Below are 27,636 nucleotides of genomic sequence, written 5' to 3' on the forward strand. Positions count from 1 at the left end.
TGTAAGAAAGAATGACAGCAAAGGTGCTATTTGCTGTCTCAATACTCAGAAAAACCTGGAAAGCACCACCCGAAAACAGTGGTCCAGACCTATCACTGCCAGGAAAATGTTTTTGTCTATGTCTATGTATGAGTGCACCTGAGTGCATATACCACAGGACAAATGTGGACATCAGATACGACTTGTGGTCTTCCGTCTTCTTCTCTGCTGTGTGGGTCCTGGAGATCCAGGCCAGGGCTGATGACAAAAATCTCTACATGCTGAGCTACCTCACTGGCCTCTTATGACATTTTTAAGTTGTTTCAAAATGAAAGTTAAATTATTTTAATTTAAAACTTATCCACGGCTTTAAAATACTTACCAGGAAGCAGAAACTCAAGGCTAAGCCAGGTGGATGGGGAGATAGAGGTCAGCCTAGCGACAAACTGAGACCAAGTCTCATATAAAGGAGAAACCACACCAGCTAATCATGGAAAGGTACAGCTAAGTCTTTGTTTCTCTGTCTGACTTGGTAGCTATCTCCTCAGCAGCTGTTGACGTCAACAGAAACAGAGACAAGCTCCCTGCTGTGAGGTCTGACTGCCTCATTTATGACTCCTTAACCTGTATTCTCAAACTATATGGTTTGTGGGATGTTAAGTATGTGTCCTGCAGTCAACCTGCATTTCTAGAACCATAGGTGTTCTAAACTTCAATACAGATATAAGTGGGTCAAGAACAACAAAAATTGGGCAAAGCTGGAAGAGAAAGACTCAACATCTAGGTGATGAAAACTCAGCATTTACACAGCAAAAAGCCAGAGATACCCCTGAGGCGTGTGCATGCACAGGAGATGGGTAGGGTACATCACATGAGCTGCACATCAGGGACAAGGGTTTCAAGGCAGTTCTCAATGCAGTGAATTACAACAGTATGGCTAAAGAATAATGCTTTTCAAAGAATAACCATACAGGTGGAAAGCAAATAAAATAGAAACACAGTTGTAAGTTTTATATTATACAGAAACACCACTGAAACCAAGAGAAAGGACTTAGCCAAGGTCTAAGGTGCCATCTATTCAGGGCACATCCACCTGGCCACCTTGGCTCTCTCCTAGCAGTGGGACTACTAGCACGGGGTGAGGTCTAGATAGATAGGCTTTCACCTGAAAAATCAAATCAAATCTGAGTTCAGGCCCAAAATTGTGCTCAGCAGAGCTGGAGATATGGCTTTTTCTTTTTCTTTCTTTTTCTTTTTTTTTTTTTTGGTGTTTCGAGACAGGGTTTCTCTGTGTTCCCCTGGCTGTCCTGGAACTCACTCTGTAGACCAGGCTGGCCTCGAACTAAGAAATCTGCCTGCCTCTGCCTTCCAAGTGCTGGGATTAAAGGCATGCATCACCACTGCCCAGCAGATGTGGGTATCTTAAGCAAGAAAGAAGAGACAGACTGGGGAATGGGACAAAGACAGCTGCATAATCTCTGCATCTGGCTAGTCGTCTGCACCCTCTGGCCAGGAGTGCTGCTGTGAGCTTTCCAATGGTGGTAAAGAAGTCAGACTAGGTTCTGTGAGCACATGCAAATCTCTTTAGTGGGAGAACACCAAGCCCAATATGCACAAAGGCTTTATTCCCATCATCCTTATGCACACTTACATATGACTGTGCATGCGTACATGTTCACCCACACAAATATGTTGATAAATATTACAGAAACAATTCTCAGGGCAGAGAATTACAGGTAGAATGCTTAGCTACCATTAATCCCATTGCTGGAGATTTCAGCTGCCACATCCACCCAACATTGGTTAAATGGATGCCAAGGCCTCAGCAGGGTCTTTCAGACTCCAACTGAGGTGTGAATCCCCCACACTCTTCCTCTGGTTATTTTTTATCAATTTGATCCCAACTACAGTCATCTGAGAAGGGGGATCCTCAAATGAGAAATGACCTCTATTGCATTGGCCTGTGGTCTTGACTATTGGGCATTTTCTTGAGAAATAATTGGTATAGAAGGGCCCAGTCTACCATAGGCAGTGCCACCCGAGCATACCGTCCTGAGCTGTATAAAAAGAAAGTTAGCTGAGCAAGCCGTGGGAGGTAAGCCAATAAGTAGCATTCCTCTATGGTTTCTCCTTCCAGCTTCCTGCCTGAGTCCCTGTCCTGGCTTCGAAGCTTCCATGATAGTTTGTGACCTGGCAATTGTAAGATGAAATAAATTCTTTCCACTCAAGTTGTTTTTGATCATGGTGCTTACTAGAGCAATAGCAACCAGACTACAATAGCTCTCTTCCCCTCTCTTCCTCTCTGTGTATAAGGTCACAGAAAGCATTAATACATTATTGCTAATCAAGGATTTAGGACATCTAAAAACATATGCCTGATTGGTAGGAAAGGAAACAAGGCTAGCCCAACTGGAGAAGAATGGCAGAGGATGGTCTTCACAAGAAAGCCTCTTCCTACAGCTTGTAATGAACAACCACATCTCACACCTCCCTTACAGCAGCTGGAGAGCCAGACCACCTTGCAGAGCTCAGTCTCCAGAAAGAAAATACCATAGTAGTTACAAATTAGGATGAGATTCATTAACAGTTGCACACTCTTACAATCCAGCAGGAATTACAAGTCTATTATACCTACCGACTTTAAAAAGAATAACTGGAAGATATCTATATAGGTGGCGTCTTGCTTTATTAAAACTCTGAAAAGAAAAAGAGCCCTTCACATTTGTTTCCATGATTTTTGCAACTACCCTAACAAGTCTTGTATGTACCTATTTTATTCTTTCTGTGGATAACAAGGGTCAAGTTACACGAACATGTCAGGCATACTCCCCTGGGATGGGAGGAACTTAGACTATCACCCACACAAGGGAGGAATACCAGCCATAAGAATATAATAAAGAGGTTGGAGAGATGGCTCAGCAGTTAAGAGCACTGATTGCTCTTCCAAAGGTCCTGAGTTCAAATCCTAGCAACCACAAGGTGGTTCACAACCATCTGTAATGAGATCTGATGCCCTCTTCTAGAATGTCTGAAGACAGCTACAGTGTACTTACATATAATAAATAAATAAATCTTTTAAAAAAAAGAATATAATAAAACCAAGTCTTCAGCCCATTAGAAGTGTCTCCCTTTCTAATCTTTAAGTGACTTAAATTCCTGGGCTTTAATCTTGTGTGGAGCTTGTCTTTCTGAGGATTGGCATGGTGCATCTATCATACCTGTGAATTAACCATTAAGAGGACAAGGCTCACTGATTAAGTCAACATGTCAGACAAGGCATCAAAAATGAGGAACTTGAACAAAAATGTTCACTATAGTGCTAGTCACAATAACAGAGTCTGCAAGTAATTATAACAAAACGAAAACAAAAACAAGAATGGGTAATAGGCTGGGGAAATCAGGCTGGTAGTAAATTCCTTGTTGAGCATGCATAAGACCCTGGGGACAGATGGACACATGCAGACACACAGACACACGCACACACATGCACAAGGGACACTTATACTGCAACCACCCAACTCTGTTACTGGCTCAACAATCAGTCCAAACAGCACATGAAGGAATGAGCACGGCTGTAGTCCAGTTAAATTTCTCCTTTATATAAGGCAGACAAGATAGGTCCATCTGTCTACATCCCAAGAAGCACATTTATAACCATTTTTCTTCTTCTTGTTTTAATGGTAAAAGGGCTCAGTGGTTAAGAGCATTGACTGGGCTGGGCGTGGTGGCACACACCTTTCATCCCAGCACTCAGGAGGCAGAGGCAGGCAGATTTCTGAGTTCGAGGCCAGCCTGGTCTACAAAGTGAGTTCCAGGACAGCCAGGGCTATACAGAGAAACCCTGTCTCGAAAAAACAAAAACAAAAACAAACAAAAAAAAAGAGCATTGACTGTCCTTCCCGAGGACTCAAGTCAATTCTCAGCACCGTCATAGCAGCCCCCCCCCCCACCTGTAATTGTAGTTCCAGGGTATTTGGTATCTTCTGTCCTGAGGGTACTTCATGCATGTAGTATGAATACACACACATACAAAATAAAAATAGGTTAAGTCTTTAAAAAAATATAAGTAAGCACCATGATAAACACATTTGATGTTAATGAAAGTATGTTCACAAATAAGTACAAGACTATGAAAAGCAAACGTCATAGTGGAGGCAGCTGGCAGGGCACAGCCACATAAGTAGTGGGTCTTCTGGGAAGTGGCTTTTCTAGACTGACAGAACTTGACATTTGATTTTAAGTTGTAATATCTTCTGGGACTTAGCTGCTACTCTGGCTGACAGGGCCAGGTATCTACATGTCCTTCTGCACTTGGGGACACTCCATATCAGTCACTGTATAGCCAAGGGAAAGCCCTAAGGAGGGTCAGACTCCAGGGAAGAAGTATGCATGAAACATGATTGAGAGCCTTGGGAAAGAGCATTCATCCTAAAAGTCCCAGGAAGGAGATGACAACTGCCCTGGCACTTCTGGGATCCTTGAGAAAATCTGCCTAATTAACAGCAATGCAGCAAAGCGAACACAAGATAAACCATGAGAGCTCAGGAGGAAGACCCCTGGGGGTCCTGATTCAAGTCTACAACTCACCTCATACAGTCCCTCGAAGAAGGTGTTCTTGTCCTCGGTGCTCCACGACTCCCACTGCCTTCGGACCTTCTTTCCTTCTTCTTTCTCAGGCCCTGAAGATCCTATGTTCCGGGAGGAGGAGCGCGAGCCTCCTGCAGGAGTGGCAGGGGTAGCCCCAGACACGTTTCCAGAAGATGATGCACCACCGTCACTTCCTTGGAGAGAAAGGACTGTACAATAACTTGTTCAGAGAGCTGAGGGGTAAGAGCAGAGAAGACAGAGGGGCACCAAGTGTTCACTGCCACACCCAGTTCTAACTTTTACAGGTGATGCCAGCACTCAAAAGCCACTGGGTCCAGATCAGAAGCCAGAGCTGATCAAATGATTCTAAAATGTTTGTACAATGAGGAGAGAGCCTGTATAGATTGTTTTAACAACACAGTGAATCTGGTATTTTGTCCATATTCAGAGTCTAATCCCTGCCCCTTCAGCAAAGCCACAAGTCACATTTCATACTGATTCTTGCTCAAATGTGTTTGAAATATGCTTACCACGTTTTTAAATAAGCTGAATTTCAAGTAACAATCTACATAAATAGTGTTGGTATTTCAGAATATAGATCATTTAATGCTTAAAGTGCCATAGTCTGAAGATCCCTTCTCTCTATTTTTTTTCCTCTCCAGTAATAGAAATATGAACCCAGGGCCTTGCACATAGTAGGTGGACACTCTACCACTAAGCTTATCTCCATGCCTAAAACCCTTCCCTTATCTTTCATCTGCTTTAACATTATCTCTGGGGTCCTAAAATACCACCCTTAAAAATTCTCCTGGAGTATCAGTCCCTGATTTTTAGCAACATCTTTCCAAATCCTTTGCCAACAGGGTAGCACAATAAAATGTAAGGGGCCCTAGAGACAAAAACAGAGTTAGAGATTAAGAATTTAAGCCCTAGCCTAGGGGTCTGCCAGTTGGGTTTCCTCTTGCTCTGAGGAACAGGAACTCACAGCACCTTAAATTAACTTGGAGTCTCCCTTTGAAAGACTGCAGAACCACAGAATACCAAGACATCTTCCAAGCCTGGAACAATCTTATGAGGTAGACAGATCACAAAAGTAAAAATTCTTTAAAAAACAAACACCATACAACAGAATTTTGTTTTTGTTTTTTTAAGATTTTTATTTATTTATTATTATAAGTAAGTACACTGTAGCTGTCTTCAGACACACCAAAAGAGGGCATCAGATCTCATTACAGGCTGTGAGCCACCATGTGGTTTCTCGGATTTGAACTCAGTACCTTTGGAAGAGCAGTCAGTGCTCTTACCCGCTGAGCCATCTCACCAGTCCCCGTTTTTGTTTTTTGTCAGAGTCTTGCTTTGAACTCATGGCAATACTCCTGCTTCAGTCTCCCTACTACTAGGTACAGGCCTTTGTACCATATATGGCTCAGAAACTGTGAAAATGTTTTCCTACTGAGATGCTGCAGGCCTTTACAGCTGAGACTCAGTTTCTGGTCAGCTTGGTGAGGTTCTTCCTGGACAGCCTCGGTGCTGCTCCTCCCCTAGGGTCTCCCTTCACTGCAGGGTTTTCAAAGAAGCAGCTTTACAGAAGAGTGTAAAAGATGAAAAAATTAAAAATTAGAAGCCAAAAATACTTGAGAATACTTTCTCTGGACATCTATATTAGAACATGCTAAGGGCTACAAGCAGGGGGCCAAGAGCAGAGAAAGTAAAGACTGACTGTCCCTGCAGCAGCTTTGTCTGCCCTAGGTATATGCCGTAGTCTGTGTCACTACATATAGTGACTGACAGTGATGGAAAGGTGTGAGAGCTTCCTTGGGCTCTGTCTTGCCTCAGCCTGTCAATGTCCGATATAGTCTTTACATGCTGAATAATGGCATCAAGCTGCTATATCTTGGCAGTGACAAGATCAAGAGGAGAAAGAAATCATTCTTTATGGTACTATAATAAAACTTGGCTTAAATAGCCTTTTATATTATTATTTTTTAAATTATTATTATTATTATAATTCTGTGTGCGCATGTTGTTGTCTATCTGTGAGTGTGGGAATGCGTTAGAGTGCCCATGGGGGCCAGAAGAGGGCACCAGATTCCATGGAGCTGGACCTGCAAGTGGTTGTGAGCTACCTGATATGGGTGCTGGGACCGAATTCAGGTTCTCTGAATAAACTGTAAGAGCTCTTAACAGCTAATCTATTTCTCTAACCACCCCTAGCCATAGATTATTAAATAGATGTTCAGCTTAGCATAGTCTTCACCCTATTGTGAGTTCATTAGGAGGTAACCCCATCCTGAATCAAAGAGCAGCCATATTTGAATATTTGGAAACTCACACTCAGAAGTCAGAAAACTGCACATTCACACACATGGAAAACATTTTAGCTAGCCAGCTACATCAAATGGCCTCTAGTCTGTCATTTAGATGTATGTGGACTAACTTTAAGAGACAACACTATCAGACTTATAGAAGTTGATGGCTTAGCAGAGCCAAACTGTCCAGTTACCAAAAAATAACCACGTAAGGCTATTTAAGTATTAACTAAGAATGAAAACATGGTGACACACACCTTTAACTCCAGCACTCAGAAGGTAGGTAGATCTCTGTGAGTTTGAAGCCTGCCTGATCTATGTAGGTGAGTTCTAGGCTAGCCAAGGGTTGTATAGTGACTCTGCCTCACAAAATAACAAATAATATAAATTAATTAACAAAGCATTCTAAAGAAAAGCAGGTTCCTTAATCTGACTAGCCAAATTTCAAACAGTTAAAGACCTCAAATGGCTCATGGGCACCTTCCTAGATAGTACAAAATATTTTACTTGGTGTGGAAATTGCTGGACCAGTCAGTGTTATATTTACTACTCAGTATTTACTGCGCTGAACTCAGAAACAAAGTGAAAAGACTGCAGTATGCATCTATCCAGCAACGCTACCGCAGGCCAAGGAGGGCTGCACAAACCTCCAGACTCTCCCTCAGCACAGCAAGCATGGGGCTTCTCAGGTGCCTGCAGCAGGCAGTCTGTGAAAGCGCTTCCGGGGGACAGGAGGTACTTCCATGGAGGACTCACAATTCTCAAACACCAGAATGTCTGGTACCCAGGAACACACAGTTCTTCACACTCTGCTGGTTAGCAAGTGCTGGCTATCCACCTCTGTACCCACAATGGAGGACTTCAGAGCTACTTCTAGTTTCCCAAGAAGCACAAGCTCTCTTCTCCCGAGTCACAGCATGCCATACAGCCACCCCTTCTGTGACCATCCAGGTTAACTCCTGTTAGTCCATGCTGGCGCTAGCATGCTCAAAAGCCTCTAAATCCCAGAAGCCAAGTGTCTGACAAACACCATGAGATTTCCTTGTCTCACTGTGACCTGGACAAGGAGAGTGACGTGGAAAGGAGAACTGAATTAACACCAATCCAAGGGAGAAGGAACCTTCGGGGCAGAGTGGCCCAAATCCTAATCCTGGGCACGAAGTTATGTCAGAGAGAAGGGCTGAGTCAGCAAGCCAGTCCTCAGAGCAGCCCCGGTCCAAGGGCCTGCCATTTACTCTGAGACTCCCGGTCTCTCTTTCTGTTATTTCAGAAGTACTATATAACCTCAGGAGGGAAATTAAGGCAACCTGGACATTCAAGTACAAAAGTAAATTACTACACGAAACCATTCCTAGCATCTACTATGCAGCATCTTAGAGTTCAAAAGCTTTGGAGAAAGAACAATAACACCTAGTCTCCCTTCAAAATTTCAGGTGAAAACAGAAAACATAAAAATAGGAAGCAGAATCAGGAACCCTGGTGGGCTACAGTGACAACATCCTGGAAGAAGTTCAGTCCAGAAAAACACTCAGGAAGACAGAAAATGATCAAGGTGAGCAGGAAAACAGCTGAAGCAAAAGTTAAGAAGATCAGGGGATTCCAGTAGCATTGGGCGCTTCCCCAGGATGCAGGGGCCAAGGCTCCATAGGTGCAGAGGCACGTGAGAAGGGCAAGGCTCCAAACACAGGGCTTCGCTAACAGTATTCATGATAAGTCAGTGTCTCTGGAACTTGAAGGGACTTGATGGTATACACAAACAGACTCCCCAATGCAGAGTCCCCTAAAAGCAAGGACAGGTTCCCGCTCTCCCAAGCTTAAGCTTGGCACCAGGGTTTACACAATAGAAGCTCAGTGACAGCTCAGGAGCAGTGGCGGCAGACAAGGGGCTGAGTATCGGCGTGGTCTTTGCCTCCTATGCCTTAGTCTCCACAAAAGCACACCTCAGGACCTGGAGAGCCTCTCCCACCAAGCCCATCACCATCTCTGGCCAACATCAGTACATCAACCCACAGATACCTTATTGCTACCAGCTCAGCTGTGCCCTACCAATCCCAACATTTTCCTCTCTATTCACACAGCTTGCCATTCCTATAGTAGGAGTCTCTAGAGCATGAATGGCTGTGGTTTCCTTCCCTGTTGCTCTGACATCACCTGAAGAGGTCAAAAGTCACTCTGCCTATCAAACAGGAACACTGAGAAAACAGAGTAGCTCCTCACTGCTACATGGCTGCCCAGAACACAGCAAGTCTGGGAGTAATAAAATATGACTTCAACTTTAAAACACACACTTGTGTATGACTCAATTCTGCCTTTATAATAAGTAGAGCTCAAAAGTCTCAGACAAAGAACACTAGTACCTAGTGCAGATCCAAAACCTCTTTTAGAAGAGGGGAACTGAACTACAAAAGCATGAACACCCGAAGGTCACCAGGCAGGGGAAACGGAGTGACCCAACTCCCCCATTGTAAACCCAGGCTTCTCCCTACCCAACGCTGCTGCCCACCTCCACTCTATGGTGTTACTATTCGTCTTGAGGTACTACCCTTCCTAACCAAAACATAATATGACAGCAGCTTTTATTATTATACATAAGGCTACAGAAACCAGGATTCTGGAAGAACAAAACTTGAAACTTGACCTTTCCATCTTTCCCTCAGGAAAAATAAGGAAAACAAAGATAAGGAAACAAAGGTTAACCGCCTCCCCAATCCACCTGGCTCACAAATTACAACTCTGAAAGATTTCTGTTTCTTTCTTTCTCTCTTTCTCTCTCTCTCTCTTTCTTTCTTTCTTTCTTTCTTTCTTTCTTTCTTTCTTTCTTTCTTTCTTTCTTTCTTTCTTTCTTTCTTTCTTTTTTTAAAGAGGTACTTATTCATTCTATGTATATGAGTACACTGTAGCTGTCTTCAGACATACTAGAAGAGGGCATTGAATCCCATTACAGATGGTTGTGAACCACCATGTGGTTGCTGGGAATTGAACTCAGGGCCTCTGGAAGAGCAGTAAGTGCTCTTAACCGATTAGCCGTCTCTCCAGCCCCTATTTCTAATTCTTAAAAATACAAGCCGGGCGGTGGTGGCACATGCCTTTAATCCCAGTACTTGGGAGGCAGAGGCAGGCGGATTTCTGAGTTCGAGGCCAGCCTGGTCTACAAAGTGAGTTTCAGGACAGCCAGGACTATACAGAGAAACCCTGTCTCAAAAAAAAAAACAAAACAAAACGAAAAAAATACAATTTTACAAACATGACTGGGTTTGGAGATATAGCTCATTGGTGAAACCGTAGGTTCAATCACCAAGAGAGGGAAAGAAAGTTGGGGAGAGGCTGGGCATGGTGGCACACGCCTTTAATCCCAGCACTTGGGAGGCAGAGGCAGGCGAATTTCTGAGTTCAAGGTCAGCCTGCTCTACAAAGTGAGTTCCAGGACAGCCAGAGAAACCCTGTCTCAAAAAAAACCAAAAAACCAAAAAAAAGAAAGTTGGGGAGAGAAGACTAGAGAAGGGGAGGGAGAAGAGGAAGGGAAGGGAGGCAGAAAGGGAGGGAGCGGGGAGAGAGAACAAGAACCACGTGGTAACTTCAGAGGATACCATTTAAATCTGCCATAATTTAAAAGAACATTAACTCACTGTCTTGACAGTCTGTCTCTCTCTCTGTGGCTTATGAGCTTCCTTAGAACTAGGTACGTTAAATCCAGAATAGCAGGTACCCAGCTAAGTCAAGAGATTCCCAGCCTCCTGTTCTAAGAAAGGTGTTTGTAAACCAACTCCAAGCTTGGCCACTCTTGATCACCACACAAAAAGGCAACCATATGGCCTGTGTTTGTAGCACATTAAGACAGAGACATTTCAAGGATGGCACACACCATCAAGGCCCAACAAAGCCACCATAGCTTACAGGCATAGCAAGAGGCAAAAGTTCATGAAGGGAACCCAGATTCTGTGTCTCTGCTGGCAAAGGACATTCACACCAGAAGCTGGCTCAAGCAGTTTTGTTTGTACAGTCCCAAAGGTATCTGAGAGACCATCTCTGCCCAGGTCACATAGGAGGAACTCTTCCTAAGCATGCTAGTACTCAAGGACTGCAGTCTCAATGGATGAACCCTAACACCTACCACTGCCCCAGCCCTGTCATCATTAACATCCAAAGCTGCTACTAGATCAATATGGCAAGTGTTTAATAAACTAATGAGGATCCCTCTCAACTCTGGTCATTGAATTAGTCCCCAAAGATGCCATTTATACACACCAATTGCTCTGTGAGAGATGCGTCCAAGGTGATCAGCGTCTAAAATGCCCCCCTTTCTACTCTGAAGGTGACTTGGAGCCTGGACTCTTATCCCTTGACACAGATTCCCTTCCTTCCATTGAGTCTCCTGTCCTCACACCTGCAAGGCTCAGCGTCATACCTCAAAGGTTCTCCCACCCCTCCCACAAATAAAGAAATCACAACTACAATCCCCGTCTCTATAAAAACATAGGACCTCCCTTATTGTCTTCTATAGCCAATACATTTTACCTCCATAGAACTATAAACTATTGGAAATATCTTCTGTTCTAGGTAGTTTTTAACATTGTTCTATAGTGATAAGACCATAGTTATTCAACCTAACCAAAGACTTCCATACTATATATGACAATTTTCAATTTATGACTTTGCTATCTGAAATAATTTCTGACCAATCTAAAATTAGGTTTCAAATAGCAAGATGTTAAAACATTCTTTACTAGCAAAAGGCAGTCAGTCTTACCTATCAAGGTAGACACCATAGAAACTATTCACTGTAACTTTAAGAGGAACTGAACTAGGTGTAGAGGTGCATGCTTTTAATCCCAGTACTCAGAAGGCAGAGGCTGGAGCTGAATTCCAAGCCAGCTAAAGCTTTCTGAGCTTTCAGCTCAGTAGCTGGTGTTACCTTTCCTACTCACCAACTTCCCTGACCTTTATAATTTATCATGAACCTTTGAGTAATATATTTGCACGTAAGTGCCTGCAGCAGCAATCCATTTGTGAATTCAAAGCCAGTCTGAGCTAGAGAGAACTGTCTCAAGAACAAAATTATATGCAATTACACAGTCTTGATAGTTTCCTCTCTGCCTTGGGGTCTGCTACCTTCTCACACATCACAAACAGGTGGAGTCTTTGTCAGAATTAGGAATCATATGTTCAGGCTGTCTGCTATTGTAATGGATGTCACAGAGGGTGTGGCTGGAAGCAAGACAAGAGTCTTTGTATATGTTAGCCGTTTTTGTTTTTGTTTTTGTTTTTGTTTTTTTTTAAACCCAGACAGGGTTTTGTTGTGTACTCTTGGCTGTTCTAGAACTTGCTTTGTAGAGCAGGCTGTCCTTCAACTCAGAGAGCTCCGCCTGCCTCTGTCTCTGGAGCGCTGGAATAAAAGGCACACCTGGTGATTTGTTTTTCTCTTTTCTGAGAAATGGGCATTTTACTCAGTACTTCTCCAGTTCATAAACTGGCCAACTAAGGAAGAATATGGGGGCTCCGAGGTCCTAAACCAGGTTCTTATAGACAGTTTCAGTAACTCTGGGTTTCAGTCACAAAAGGATCCTTGAGTGTCTCTGGCAGATCTGTCATTTTTGACTTCAGGTGAACTTAGGATAAAAACAATAAACCAGCCTCTACAGCCATTCAAGAGCAAAGTTATAGAAATGAAAAATGCCTGCCGTCTCTCTCTTTATCACAAAAAAAAATTGTAGAACTATACTAGAAAAATTTTTATTCAAGTCAAAGTATCTACTCTTCTGTCCTCAGAGGAAAAAAGCACAGCTATGCAGAGACAACCAAACAAGGAGGGCCTCCCTCTTCTCCATAAGTCACTCTTCCCAAACTCCCATCACAATGAGACTTAGAAGATGGAACCAGCAGAGAAACTGCCACTGCTTCAGCTGTCAGCTCCCTTCACATATGCAAACCAGGGTTTTTTCCAAGTCAGAGCTGCACACTCAGGCACTCCTCACTTCTTACTGACCTATGCTGGCCAGCCAAAGTGGACATTTCCAGTGTGCGGAAGAAGCGCTCCTCCAGAGAGCCATTTCTGAGGGTTGTGACACAGTGCGCTTAGGCATGTGGCCACACCTGATCTCTCCTGGTCGTGGACAGAGGTGACTGATGACTGAGCACAAGTTTCTGCAAGGCCAGCCCGGGGATGTCCAGGGCACGGTGAGGTGTATCTGAATGGCCTGTGCAGCACACGAGTGGATGGCAGCTACCGAGAGAACTTAGCAGGAAGGCAGGCACTGCCAAAGAAGCTGCCAGAGGAAACAGATTCTCACTCCCTCCTAGAAGCACTAGGATAGCTTACTTTACTACAGCCACATAGTGGACAGCAATCAGAACCAGAAGCACCAGTGATCTATGGGAGAGGTTAACGGGGAACCTCTTCTTCTTGTGCAAACAAAAACGAACCGCTCTCATCATTTCCCAGCTCCCAACCCACTCAACTCTAGCTTCAGCACCCTTACTATGTACAGTTACTTATGAGTTAGCTGGCGTGCTTACAGGAACCCCAGCAGCCAAACTTAAGAGGCATCAACAACTGCAGTTGTTCCTCTTTTCTCAAGTGGGTGCATCTTGGACAGAAAAGCAGATCTGAATGAACAGAGAGAACTGAGTGGTCAAGGCATGGCAGGTGAGGTACCGGTGGGAGTGCACATGCAGGCCTTCCTGAGACACCACCACCAAAGTCACTGTAGACGTCGGAACTTAGCACAGACCCCAGAAGCTCCAGCACACCTGTATCCTCTAGTGAAAAGGGACTTTACAAAACAATCAAGTTTGTAAACTCGTGTTTTCCTAATACCAAAATAATAAACTTGTGAGGCGGCTTTTAGTTTTAGAAACATACAAAGTGACCTCATGCTTACATCTTTAAACTGGCATACTCACTCCAGAAATTCTTTTGGTGATGTCATGAGTCTGGATGAGGCAGAAGTGAGTTTAATGGGACACATCTGCGTCAGACCCTCAATACAAGTTCTCTACTGGCTATTGAAATATTTTCTTTTTAAAACCACCAAGATCACCTTAGTAATTTAAATCAACATTCCCTAAGAAATGAAAAATTTGAACTACTATAGTTCAAGTGCTGCTATAAATAAATGTTTTGGGTTTTGTTTTTTAAATACAGAGTCTCACAATGGAGCCCTGGCTGGTCAAAACCTTGCTATGTAAACCAGGTTGGCCTCAAACTCTGAGAGATCTACCTACCTCTGCCTCCCAAGTGCTTAGATTAAAAGTATGTCTTCATGCCTGGCTGTAAGTATGGAGAACTCACTGAAAATTGATGTCACATTTGTTATTTTATTTTTTTAAAAAGTGTTATATAAGCCAACTATCAATTATATCGGTTTTGGCATGTAATCTTAGCACTCAGGAAACTGAGGCAGAACTATGAATTCAAGGCCTTAGTGAATTCCAGGCCAGTCCAAACTATCAGCAGATTTTGTCTTTTAAAAAAAAAAGGCGGGAATGGGGTGGGGGGCAAACTTGGTCTGAAAAGAATGTAAGAGCAAATTGCCTGCATAGGTAAAAACCAAGATGCTGAAAGATAAAGAGAAAAGCAGACAGGGAAATAAAGGCCTGTGAAGAACCCACATGGCACTTTTTTTTTACTTTGGTAGGAGGCTTCAAGAAAGAAGTTGCAGTCTCAACACAAGACAGTTCTGTGGGCTGCCCCTGATAGGTCACCGTCAATTTCATCCAGTGGAGATCCTTTCTGGTTCACCAAATATACCTCAGTTGAAACTCTAAGTGTCCCATTTCTCTGTTCTTCAAACTTTGAAGCCAGGAATACTTTGGTGGAAGACAATAAGTCAAAGCCAGCCTCTGCCATTCCATCAACAGCCTCCCCAGTCCATAAATTACAAAAGCCAGTTCCTTTGTTCCGTTCCCACTACTTGAGGTGTGGAAATAGAGCAGGAACTTTCTCTGCCTATACTTGAGCTATTGTGCGTAATTTAAAATGGCCATCCATAAAAAACCGTCAGGGACCCTTTGGGAATCTATGTCTCTTGCCCAGAGAAAGGACAATATCACTGCCCTGTATGCTAATATTAAGAGGAAAGCAACAGCCTCCAAGGAATGGAAGGGGGCACGTGCCCCTGCAAGTGCCACCCGAGGAGGTCTTGTCAGACGCCACAGGATAGGTCCCTACCTTTTCCTCGCGGCCCGGAACCGCTGGCACCACCACTGCCCAAAGCACAGGGTGCGTCCTTCCTGGGCCTCTTGCTCTGGGGTCGCACGCTGGACCTTAGGAAATGGTGCTGGTCCTGGGGGCTGCCCTGCGGTGGAGACGGGGTCGGCAGCCCTCTGGGTGGCGCGGGGGCTCCGGAGGCCCGAGGGGTCTGCCCGTCCCTCTTTGTGCTGCTGCTGTCCGCCGCGTCCGCGCCGCCGGGCCCCTCTCCGTCCAGCGACTCCTCATCGGCCGTCCGCTTGCCCAGCTTCTTGAGCCCTTCCTCCCCGCTGCCGGCGTCGCCCAACTTCACTGTCATCCTGCGGCGAGAGAGACGAGGAGCGGTGAGGCGGGCGGCAGGCAGAAGTTTACCGCCGGCCTCCCAACATGGCGGCCGTTGTTTGTTCCAGCGCCGCCCGCCGCCCGCCGCCCGCCCGAGGGCCCACAGAGTGCTGAGCCCGACCGGACCGGGACCCCGCCCCGCCCTTGGATGCCCCTAACCCAGGTAGACCAACACAGCCCGGAGCCACGGAAGGCACGGCAGCATGACCTGGCCTCTGCGCTTTGGGTCCCGCAGTACCGCCGTCCCGCCACCACCTAACCCAAGGAGCCGCAGCTCATGGCCCCCAGCTTGATCCCGCCTCGCTCCCCGCACTGCCCGTGCCTCCCCTCTGCTCCCGAGCCACGCGCGATCAAGCCGCGCACCTGCCTATTGCAACGGCCCGCGCTGCCCTCCGAGCCCCTAGTGCTCCATAGGCCAAAACTGCCGCTCCCTCCAAAGCTGGCATGCAAGAGAGAGACTCTGCACTCCGGAAACCTTCCCAGGAGGGAGATGGCCCGACTACACCTCTCATTCAACAAAGCCTGTTGCATAGAACAGGTTAGAGAACACCGGAAAAGTGACAGCAAACACTGTTATGTTCCAGTCGGATCTTAAGAATAGGAACTGAACTATGTAAACAATTCTGGAAACAACAAAATTCTTGCTTTAACTTCTACCACTGTCATAAGATATCGATAAGCAAAATAATAATTATCTGTAGCTAGGAGAAATTATACTCAGAATAAACTAAAGTTCAGGTACATTCCAACATCTTAAGACAGGCTGTGTACATGATGAAGCAGGACAGAGAAACACTCCGTTCTTTAGCAGACGCTAGGTCCAACATAACTGTTGAAAACATTCCACTTAAAAAGAAAAGCAGACAGAGCAAGGTACCAATGATAACAAAGAAACAGACTGAAGGTAAAGACAGAGATGTAAAACTCGAAGTAACACCATAAAATGGTGCTGCCAAAAACGGTGTGCAATTTTCCTGTTTGGCACTGATCTTTCAAATACTACCTTAAGAAAACCCTGGCACAGAACCACACAAGACACAACCCCACGCTAAATGATTTTATGGCACAAGACTTCGAACCTATTCACTTTTAACCCCCTCACCACGGTTCCCAAAACCCTGTCATTGTGCTAGGGAGCGAAACCCATTCCCAGAACCAGCACTGCCAACAGCACCAAGCAAAATGCATCAATCCAACAGGACCCACTCGCCGGCGCGCTGGGCCCTGTCCCCAGGCACATTCCGGTCGTTCCCCAGAGGCGGTGGACTCCATAGGAGTCCGTCACCGAAACCCGTCACTTCCTGACCGTGGGAGGCGCGGGCACTGTGGGCCTCGTCCCGGCTCCACACCCTTTGTCCCATTTCGGGTGGGAGAAGCTCGCACCTTCCTGAGGAGCTGACCGCTGGCTGCACGCGGCGCAGCCCACGAATACCGCGGCCCCTCCGCGGATCCCGAAGGCTCCCAAGTGCAGCCTACGGTCACCTTTTTCATCCACGCTTCCCGGCAGCCTGGCTCCCGGATCCCGGGCCTCCGCAGAACCGACCGGGCCCGGCAGCTCCGGCTGCGGCGAAGCCGCGACGCCGGGCTGGTGGTCAGGTGTCAGGCGCGGTCACCAAGCACTGTTCCCCTTCGCAAGACCTCTCCGTGGACTGGCGCGCGGCTAACAGGGCTGACGGCACCGGTGCAGCCGCCACTCGCCCTCCCACACCCGGGACGCCGCGCTCTAAACAGTTCCGGCTACGGCGGCCGCCGGGGACCTGAAGTCGGCGCCGGAGCGGGGAGGGGCGAACGTCCCGCAAAAAAGACGAGCACGTCCAGCTTTTCTGCGGGCGCGCCCAACCAGCTAGGCTGCCATTGGTCAGCAGGCGTTACGTGCGCGCGCCCGCACGATGTACAGGGGCGGGCCCGCAACGTGGGGCGTGTTGTGACGGCAACCTCGCGCCCTTGCGGATCATGCGTCTTTTCCGATTGGCCAACCGACAGCCAATAGGATCAGCGTGCTGGCTGTGATTGGCTGAGACTATGTTGACGGATGCGTGAGAAGAAATCACCGCCTCAGCGGGGCGTCTTGAAGCGCGCGGGAACTCGGGTGGGGACTTTGCACTTTGAAAACAGGTTTAAGACCATAAATGTATCGTAGCATAGTCCACTAACACTTTTCCTATTCGAAGCGATAAGGAAATGTGTTTTTAAAACTCTAATGCTTATGCATGTGGCGTTTGAAAAAAGTATCCCAGTTTGCAGGAGGTCCCCGCCTCTGGTTATCCCCTTGGCTCATTGGCGTGGACCGTGCTACTGCGCCTGCTCTTCAGCGACACTCGCCGTTGGCTAACACTGGCTAAAGTGCACACGGTCACCCAGGGAACCCTGTGCCTAGCTGCTGCAAGCCTCTGCTGAGTACCGCTTGCAGCGGTCTCTCGAGGCATCAACGCGCCACGCGCCGGGGCGGTGTCCGGTACTCAGAACGTTCCAGAGAAGCTCTCGAGCCGCGCCTCCCCATCCGATGCAATGCAACTAAGCTCCGCGAGGTGCCGACTGATGGCCTGCGTGGGGTAGGCAGGATGAACTCGGGGAGAAAAGTATTAGGAGCCTTGACGCAGCTTGCCCCGAGTAGCAAATAGATCTGGCCCACCCATCAGCGGAAAACCCAAACTGGTCCTAAAGTGGGCCTAAGACTCAGAGCTGCGCCGGGAGGTACCGACTGTTTTCGGTTCTTTCCGCCGCAAGTCACCAGTGGTCGTTTCGGGAGGCATCGGAGGCGCGGCTGTCCCTCGACTGCTTCCGCTTTCTTTACCGGCGTTGTCCGGGCAACACGGAGGCACAGGGAATCTGGCGAAGTTAGATTCCTATACCTAAGGTGCAGAGGGGTCTGGGGCTGGACCGGGGAGTGGCAAGAGGTGGGATGGGATCGACCTGGGACCTAGAGATGACCTGCCAGGACCCTCTCGGTTCCTCTCTGTGTGCTGGCTTCACATTGTCTCTCTGCACAATCCTAGAGCCCCCTGCTGGACTTTTGAGTTGCGGCGTGAGTCCCCCCCGCCCCCCAATGCATTTAGTATGAAGCTGGGGGAAGACAAAAAAGCCAAAATCCTCTGCTTGGTTAATCTTTGGGTGGCTTGTAAAGATAACATGACCTGAATGGACCACCTTGAACTACACTGTCCTTCAGTAATGTCTACATGATGCAGCTAGTGATCTTATTCTGGCCCAGAGAGCTAAACTTTACATCATTGGTCACTATCCCGAAAGGCTACTTTAGAACCCATCCTCTTGTTGAACAAGAGACTCTAAAAGGAGTATCTTGTCTTTAAGCCTACTTGTTAGTATGACTCCTTGGGCATAATGAATTTGACCTGCTTTCCTAAGAGTTGGCATGATGGAGGCACTCACCTCTGAAAATAATTGAATATAAAAATACTCAGTATAAAAATGAGGATCAGTTGACTGGAAAAAGTGAAATTGGCCTTTTCTTGTTTTATGGCCTACATACTTGAAACTTGTTCCTGATCTAAGGACATTAACAGATTTTTAAATAACTTTTGTGTGTGTGTGTGAGCATCAGCTTCCTAAAGTTGACTTAATATCTTTTTAATTATTTGGCTAATTCTCATTTTAAAGCATAAGTGCTGTGCTCAGAAGTGCCTCATACGTTTAATCCCAGGACTTGGGAGGCAGAGGCAGGCAGATATTTGTGAATTTGAGGCCAGCCTGGTCTACAAAGCAAGTTCTAGGACAGCCAGGGCTACATAGAGAAACCCTGCCTTGAAAAAACAAAACAAATGAATGAAAAAAAAAAAAACCTTAAGCACAAGCGAAAGAAAGAATGAATAGTTAGAACATTGTATAAAATGGACATACTGAAGTTGACATGTTGCCCTTTTTAAAAAAAAAAAAAGAAAAGATTTTTCTTATTTTGAGGCAAGATCTCACTATGTATCTTTGGCTGCCTGGAACTCACTGTAGTAGACCATATTTGCCTCAAACACATAGGGACCTCTGCTTCTTCTGAGCTGGAATTGAAAGCTTGTGCCACCATAGCTGGCTTACTTTTAATGTGTATATGTACAGGCGAGGCCAGTGGGGCATCAGATCCCAGAGGAAGCTGCCTGATGTGAGTGCTGGGAACTGAGCTCATGTATCTGGAAGACTCTCCTAACCACAAAGCCATCTTTCCAGCCCATGCAACAAATTAAATGCAGCCTCTCCCCCATCACTGTCGCTTGGTGGTCCTGACTGTCCTCTACTAAGTCGTAGCTAGAAGACGTTCTTGGGCTTTTTGGTTTCCATGAAGTTGAACGCTGTTTTTCTCTGTAGAGATGTTCTTTGATGGGTAGTTTACTTTTATTTTGTTTTAATGTTTTCTTTGAAAGTATCTGTGTACATTGAAACGATACTTATCGAATGAGAATGATCAAGAATTATTTGAAACACCACCCCCCTCCCCCCGTTTCAGTACTTGCTACTTGCATTCTCTGTTTAGTTCTCTCTTTGATAGCAATGAATTTTACTTCTTTTCCAGCACACCGTGGGTCATGCCAAGTTTAATCTTTTGCTTCTAATTTTATAGTTTTCCTTAATAGAATAATCTCTAACAAATGAATTGGCTTGCATTCATTTAAGAAACATTTTAAAGCTGCTACGTGTCCTTGTAGGTTTGCTTCCATTTTGTAATTCTGCGCGTAGTCACTAGGGGTTGGTTTTCCCGCCCTGCAGGTTTCATCCTTGACTAGGTCTGTGCGTCATCATGGCTCTGTATTTTGACCACCGAATCAAAGCTCCAGACACACCCAGCTCTCCCTCCCACATCACCTGGCACCCCACCCACCCATTCCTGGCAGTCGCATCTATAAGCCCATCTTCTGGAGGCAACGTAGACATCTACCTTGAGCAAGTGAGTCCCTGGAGCTATGTCGGCTTCAGCAGCTCCTGATTCTTGTGTTCTTTTCTCTTCCTGAGTCATGGAGGCCAGGAGGCAGCATAACTCGGCACGAGAGTTCTCCTAATCAGGTCTTCCTAAGGGCCAGTTATTCCCAAGCATCGAAGCCACGATATCCTGCACTTCTTTCATCCCTGCTATAGAGGTTCAAGAGCGTGCTTACAGCTGACCTCCTGTGCCGTATATGCATGCCTTCTTCAACTCTTTGTGTCAGCCCTTTGAACTTTTTTGATTTATTTATGTTGTGAGTATGATTCTTTTGCCTGCATGTGTGAATATGGGCCAGGTGCATGTCTTCAAGGTCAGAAGAAGGTATCAGATCCACTGGGACTAGACTTGTAGATGGTTGTGAGCCATCATGTTGTTGCTGGGAACCAAACCCCAGGTTCTTAGGAAAGTCAGTAAGTGCTCTGAACTGCTAAGCTACCTCTCTAGCCCCACATTGACCCTTTCGAACTACACTAGCTTCCTACGGCTGCTATAACAAATTGCCACAAAGTAGGTGACTTCAAAGAAGTAGAAAGTCTTTTTCTCACAGTGATAGAGGGCAGAATACCTGATAAAGATATTCATCAGATGAATCACAAAGAGTTGGAAGTCAGATCAATGTGAGGAGGTGGAGACTGCATGTACAGCACAGGGGGTCAGATCTAAGCGTGCTCTTGAACCTCTATGGCAGGATAAAAGGACTGCCATATTTGAGAAGATCTAGATCTTACGGGCTACCAGGCCTAGCTCAGGCAGTAAGCTCCAGATTCAAATGAGAGACTGTCTCAAAAATCAGGTGAGCTGATGAGATGGCTCACAGTGGAGGTGCTTGCTGCTAAGTGCAATGAGCTGAGTCCACATGACAGAAGGGAGAGCCAGTTCTCTCAGGTTTCCCTCAGATCTCCACGCCTATCTTGACACACATGCATACACACATGATAAGTAATCTTGTAAACCATGTTTATGTATTGCGTGTGAGTGTGAGCACACGTGTGTGCCAGGACCTGTGGATGCTAGAAGAGGACATTGGTTACTGGAGTAGGACTTAGTGGTTGTGAGCCATCTGACATGGGTGCTGGCAACTGAACTCAGGGCCTCTGGAAGAAGATCAAGAGCTTTGTGTGTGTGTGTGTGTGTGTGTGTGTGTGTGTGTGAAGATTTATTTATTTTATATATGTGAGTACACTGTCGCTGTTCTCACACACACCAGAAGAGGGCATCGGATCCCATTACAGATGGTTGTGAGCCACCATGTGGTTGCTGGGAATTGAACTCAGGACCTCTGGTAGAGCAGTCAGTGCTCTTAACCACTGAGCCACCTCTCCAGCCCCAGCAAGAACTCTTAATTGCTGAGCTGAAGCTGTCTCTTCAGCTCCTAATAATTTTCAAATTAAAAATAATGTGGAGAGTGACTGTGGAAGATACCCATCATTAGCCTCAAGTATCCACACGCATGTTGTACTGATGCGAGTTCTATGTGTCAGACCGCTTCTTGATGTACCTACTCCTATCTACAATGGGAGGTCTTACTTCTTGTTCCACACAGGGTGAGCCCGTGCCTGACACCCACATTGAGAGGTCTTTCCAGGCCACTTCACTGTGCTGGCACCCAACAAGGCTTATCCTGGCTATTGGCTGGGAAACTGGAGAAGTGATAATGTTTAATAAGCAGGACAAGGAACAGCACACAGTGCCCCTGCCACATACGACTGACATTGCCATCCTCAGTTGGAGCACCAGTGGGAGCTGCCTGGTATCTGGAGATAAGGTAAGCGTATCATTTCCATCCCCACCGTGCACATAGGATGCATGTGAAAGATGCTAAGACCCAAGGTATAGGAAATGTGTGGTTGTAAGGTTCAGCTGCTCTCGTCAGGTATAATTGCAAAGGGGGGGGTTCTGTTTCATTTCTTATTGATGGAGAATGTCAGGCAAACATATAATGTGTTTTGATCAAATCTATCCCCTATCCCTCCACTCCAATTCCTTCTCTGTCCCTAATACCCTATTCCTTCCCAATTTTATGTGCTCTTTTTCTTTTTTCTTTTTTATATTTGAATCAAAAATTCAAGTATTTATTCTAAAATACCATCATGTGCCAAAGATATGTCTTTTTTGTAAATATTTATTTATTTATTATATGTAAATACACTGTAGCTGTCTTCAGACACTCCAGAAGAGGACATCAGATTTTTGTTACGGATGGTTGTGAGCCACCATGTGGTTGCTGGGATTTGAACTCAGGACCTTTGGAAGAGCAGTCGGCACTCTTAACCTCTGAGCCATCTCACCAGCCCCCAAAGATATGTCTTTAATTTTTAAATGAACATGTTAGGGGGTTGCACTCGTGGAGATAGAATGAGTATCCAGGATACCAGCCTGTTGGTGGCACTCCGGAATCACCCACTTCCATGAACACATTTTTAGTGGCCTGGAGTCTAGTTTCTCTAGATTGGGGCTCCTTACCTTGGGTGAATTTTGCAGTGATGAGAGACGTAGGAGTCTCATGTGCCCTGTGGCAGAGGTTAGCAATGCTGCCAGTGCTCTGAGATATACTGGACATTTTCTGTGACAAGGATGACCTTCCAGAGCTGAGAAGCCCTGGTTTGAGTCACGATTGTACAGCAGAAATCTCACAATGTGCACATTTAACTAAAGGTAATATATTAACATGTTTCCTTTTTTTTTTAAAGATTTATTTATTTATTATATGTAAGTACACTGTAGCTGTCTTCAGACACTCCAGAAGAGTGGAGTCAGATCTTGTTACAGATGGTTGTGAGCCACCATGTGGTTGCTGGGATTTGAACTCCGGACCTTCGGAAGAGCAGTCGGGTGCTCTTACCCACTGAGCCATCTCACCAGCCCGACATGTTTCCAAAGCTTATAAAAGTCACATAGAATGAAAAGACTGCACAGTCCACAGCCCACCCTCCATCTCTCCTCTTTCTTCAGCCATACACTTTTCAGGTCTCTAGAGAAGCTAAAAGAGCAGTTCAGGTTCTCATCCCAGTAGCCCTAGCCAGGTAATGGTGATGCCCCTGGCTTTGCTGGTGTTCTATTGCTGTGAAGAGACACCATGGCCAAGGCAACTCTTATGAAATGAAGCATTAATTGGGGGCTTGCTTACAGTTTTAGAGTCATTCATGATCATCATGATGAGAGACAGGCAGGCATATCTGTGGAGCAGTAGCTGCGTTCTTCACATCTTGATCTGCAGGCAGCAAGGAGAGATACATACTGAGCCTGGCGTGGGCTTTGACCACAGGCAGAGTCCACCCCCCCCCCCCCCCAGCAACCCATTTCCTTTAAGGAGGCCACACCTCCTAATCCTCCTAATCCTCTCCTACAGTTTCATTCCCTAGTGACTAAGCATTTAGCATTTATGGGAGTTTATGGGAGCCATTCTCATTCAAACCACTAGATCCCCCTAAACTTCAGGCCTTGGGTAGCATAAGGGGAAAACATTACAGTATGAAGCATTTATCAGTGATTCGCTGCAGGTATCAGTGTGTGTGCTTCAAATCAGTGGGAAAAACCAGTGAGCAACTCCAAGAAACTACGCAGTAGTTCCAGATAGTTCACAGATATATGTGGCCCTGAGGCGAATATTTTCTTCCTGGACACTTAGACAAAGCTCACAAGTTCATTTATTTTTTTCCCCCCACATAAAGCTTAGCAATACCCTCATCAAGGACTCTATAAATATCAAGGCCTATGTCCTCTTGGTGCCAGAGAAGCCCTAGATAACTACATACAGTGCCTGCAGAATTTTCCAGAACCACCTCTCCTTGACTTTCTCTTCCTGTCCTTTGAAGTTGAAGAGCCTGAGGCCTAAATACACACACACACACACACACACACACAAATATTGCAAGGAATACTTGTCTACCCTTCCCATAGATGTACTAGTTGTTGACACTAACATGTCTACCTTTTCCCTGCCTGTGTGCACTTTTTCAGCACCTAAGATCTCAGCCCTCTCCTTCATCAATACCAAGTATCTGTCACACCCCGGGAACGGAACACTGATGCAGTACTATTACCCCGTATGCAGTCCCTTTAAGATTTCTCTTGTCTGGACTGGGAAAATTATTTAAGTTCTTGCCATTTAAACCTGAGGATCACAATGTGGATCATCAGTTACTGCATGGGGGAGGTGCACATCTTTAATCCCAGCACTTGGGAGAGAGAGGCCAACCTTGTCTTCAGAGCTAGCTCCAGGAAAGCCAGGGCTACACAGAAAAACCCTGTCTTGAAAAAAATGGGAAAAAAAAAGATAGAGCATAAGAACCCATGTATACTGTTGGGTTTTTTTTTTTAATTGGGTTTTTTTGTTTTGTTTTGTTTTGTTTTGTTTTTTTGAGACAGGGTCTCTCTGTGTAGCCCTGGTTGTCCTGGAACTCACTCTGTAGACCAGGCTGGCCTCGAACTCAGAAATCCACCTGCCTCTGCCTCTCGAGTGCTGGGATTAAAGGCGTGCGCCACCACACTGGCCTTAGGTATTTTCTTTATTTACATTTCAAATGTTATCTCCTTTCCTGGTTTCTCCTCTGAAAGCCCTTTTCCACTATCATCTTACCCCCTCCCCCTGCTCATCAACCCTCCCACTCCCACTTCCTTCTTGTGGGAACCAGGCAGACTACAGCACTGCAGAGCTTTAAGCACAATAATAATAATAATAATAATAATTATTATTATTATTATTACTGTTACTATTTTGGAGCTGCTGTAGTGGAATTTAAAAACAGAATTGTTTTACTGATTGATGAAGGTGGCTGTTGTTACTTACTGCATGATTTTTGGTTTTGATTTTTTTTTCCCTCTGTGATTTATTAAACATTTATTAAACATTGTTGCTTGAAAAAAAAAAAGAAAATGTAAAAGCCAGGTTGAAGAAAGAAAAGGAGGAAAAGGAAAAGCCTGGGAACAACTGGAAATGCCCCCAGTGATCAGAGCTGGAAGAGTCTGAGCAACAGAGTAAACTGCATTTAAAGCCGGGCAGTGGTACCACACGCCTTTAATCCCAGCACTCGGGAGGCAGAGGCAGGCGGATTTCTGAGTTCAAGGCCAGCCTGGTCTACAGAGTGAGTTCCAGGATAGCCAGGGCTACACAGAGAAACCCTGTCTCGAAAAAAAAAGAGTTCATAAACATACTCTTGTGTTTATATCATCACCTATAAATAGATGATGGAAAAGAGAAAAATCTCTTATGCTGAAGCAGACGCAATGATTTATGTTGATACTTCATCCATGAGGAATTCCATGCAGAATGTCTTATTTAGGGTTTCCATTGCTGTGAAAAGACACCATGACCACAACAACTCTTATAAAGGAAAACATTGAATTGGGGTGGGCTTACAGTTCAGATGTTTAGTCCATTATCGTCATGGCAGAAGGCATGGCAGCCTGGAGGTAGACATAGTGCTGGAGAGAGCTGAGAGCTCTGCATCCCAATTAGCAGACAGCAGGAAGAGACAGTTAGGCACTAGGCCTGGCTTAAGCTTCTGAAACCTCACAGCGCTGCCTTCTACAAGGCCACACTTCCTAAGAGGGCTCCTCCTTATGGGACTGTGTGGGAGCCATTTTTATTCAAACCATCACAAGGAAGAGTATAGTAACTCCCGTTCCTTAAGTGAGAAATGAATACAGAATAAAAAGAGGGAAAAGACTCATTTTACAATGGATAAAAGCTACTCTAAAGGTTGTCAAGGTGATGAATTGTGTTTATAGTAAGGACTCTCCAGTAGGGAATTGCTCCTCTGGTCCTCCCCCAACAAACCCATAACCACCGTCTAGTTATGGGAGAAATATCGGATAAATCCTAGTGGAACAATGTACCTGAGAAGTCCTTTTAAAATAAGCTAACAAGGAACACCCGAGGAAATCACAGCCCACAGGAGCCTAAGAAGACATGATGACTCAATGCCACGTGCAATCCGAGGCAGGCTCCTGGTACAGAAAAGGGATATTCAGAATAACTGAGGAACTCTGAATGAAGTAGTGTGAACTTAGTTGGTGGTGATGTAAATATTAGATCATTAATCCCATGCAAGTGCTTTCTTTGGTGTTGTGTTCATGGCAGTGCTAGAGATTGAATTCAAGGCTGTGTGCACTGAGAAAGCACTACTGCTGAGCTGTATCCCCAGCCCTGACTCATTAATTCTAAGGAATGTACCTTATGGTTTCATAGCAGGGGAAATTGGTGTCAAATATAAGAATTCTAACTGTCTTTGTAATTGTCCTGTAAATCAAAATTTGTCCTACAATTACCAGTTCATTCTAAGTACATAACAGCTGGCTGCTATCTCTAGAAGTGATGTAGAGGAGGGGCTGAAGATAACAGTTGTAATTCCATAAATACTGTGGAATAGTTTAGCATTTCTATAGTACATACACACCTAGTACAGTCATGTTTTTGAATGAAAAATCACTAGTGTTTTGCTTCTCCATTGCTGTTCACCCCCAAGTAGGGAGCTTTCTGTAGGGAAGTGTTCCTCACACATGTTCTGTAGGGTGTGTTCCTCACACGTGTTCTGAGGGACGTGTTCCTCACACATGTTGTTGGCCTCTTGCAGCTTGGGGTCCTGCTCTTGTGGAGATTGGACCAGCGAGGCCGAGTACAGGGAACACCACTCCTGAAACACGAATATGGGAAAGCACTCACCCATTGCATCTTCCGGCTCCCCCCTCCTGGGGAGTAAGTATGAAGCCCCACAATGTTTGGTGTATGTCTCCCTTCATCCTGGGGTAGGGTGTATGGCTCTTGACCCACGTGGACCCAGCCCAGAGTCATTCTGGGAATCTTGACTGCTATATTCTTTACTCTCAGGGATCTGGTTCAGTTGGCAAAGGCAGCAGTAAGCGGGGATGAGAAAGCCCTGGACATGTTTAACTGGAGAAAAAGCAGCTTTGGAAGTTTCCTGAAGACGGGGTCTCAAGAGGGGCTGTCTTTCTTTGTCAGTCTCATGGATGGTGAGCAACTTGGGACGTAATTGTAAAAGCAAAAGGATGTGAGAGAGGCTTGGCTAGGGTTTTAGGCTGACAGCAATGCTGCTGCTGGGTGAAAGGAAGGCAGGGCACAGTGCGTAGAACTTTGGATGCTGGGCTCCCTCAAGATGCTCTCCTGCTTAGATGTTGCTTAGATGTGCTGTGCTCTAACAGACATGAGGACAGGCCATCTTAATTTGTGTTGAAGGGGTTTTTCTAGAGAAGTTTTTGCTTTGTGTTGAGATAAGGTCTGACTATGTAGCGTGGGCCTGCTTCTAATTTATGACCTTCCTCCTGCCAAAATCTCCTGGATGTTGGGA

At 45.6% G+C, this 27,636-nt stretch overlaps 2 protein-coding genes across 14 annotated transcripts in view; one reads left to right on the forward strand and one right to left on the reverse strand.

Moving 5' to 3' along the window:
* The window catches only part of Cramp1l (cramped chromatin regulator homolog 1), a 54,615-nt gene extending 37,420 nt beyond the window's left edge, over window positions 1–17,195 (reverse strand). For 2 of the 7 annotated variants that reach the window (XM_011246544.1, XM_011246545.3), the window contains exons 1-2: window positions 15,043–15,380; window positions 4,567–4,760 (exon numbers count right to left, since the gene is read on the reverse strand). In XM_011246544.1, coding sequence (XP_011244846.1) covers window positions 4,567–4,760; window positions 15,043–15,379 — 531 coding nt within the window. In that variant the 5' untranslated portion in view covers window position 15,380. Of the gene's footprint in view, window positions 1–4,566; window positions 4,761–15,042; window positions 15,381–15,765; window positions 16,138–16,481; window positions 16,586–16,608; window positions 16,625–16,785 lie in introns of those variants that run through there. The other 5 variants (XM_006524702.4, XM_006524703.4, XM_017317589.2 and 2 more) reach the window with 5 other exon arrangements.
* Window positions 17,196–17,437: 242 nt separating this feature from the next.
* The window catches only part of Ift140 (intraflagellar transport 140), an 83,417-nt gene continuing 73,218 nt past the window's right edge, over window positions 17,438–27,636 (forward strand). For 2 of the 7 annotated variants that reach the window (XM_006523406.4, XM_006523407.4), the window contains exons 1-5: window positions 17,504–18,259; window positions 20,116–20,293; window positions 21,873–22,094; window positions 26,905–27,026; window positions 27,159–27,301. In XM_006523406.4, coding sequence (XP_006523469.1) covers window positions 20,147–20,293; window positions 21,873–22,094; window positions 26,905–27,026; window positions 27,159–27,301 — 634 coding nt within the window. In that variant the 5' untranslated portion in view covers window positions 17,504–18,259; window positions 20,116–20,146. Of the gene's footprint in view, window positions 18,260–20,115; window positions 20,294–21,872; window positions 22,095–26,904; window positions 27,027–27,158; window positions 27,302–27,636 lie in introns of all 7 variants that reach the window. The other 5 variants (XM_006523403.4, NM_134126.3, XM_006523404.4 and 2 more) reach the window with 5 other exon arrangements.

The sequence above is a fragment of the Mus musculus genome, chromosome 17, assembly GCF_000001635.26.
Source record: "Mus musculus strain C57BL/6J chromosome 17, GRCm38.p6 C57BL/6J".
Classification (NCBI taxonomy): domain Eukaryota; kingdom Metazoa; phylum Chordata; class Mammalia; order Rodentia; family Muridae; genus Mus; species Mus musculus.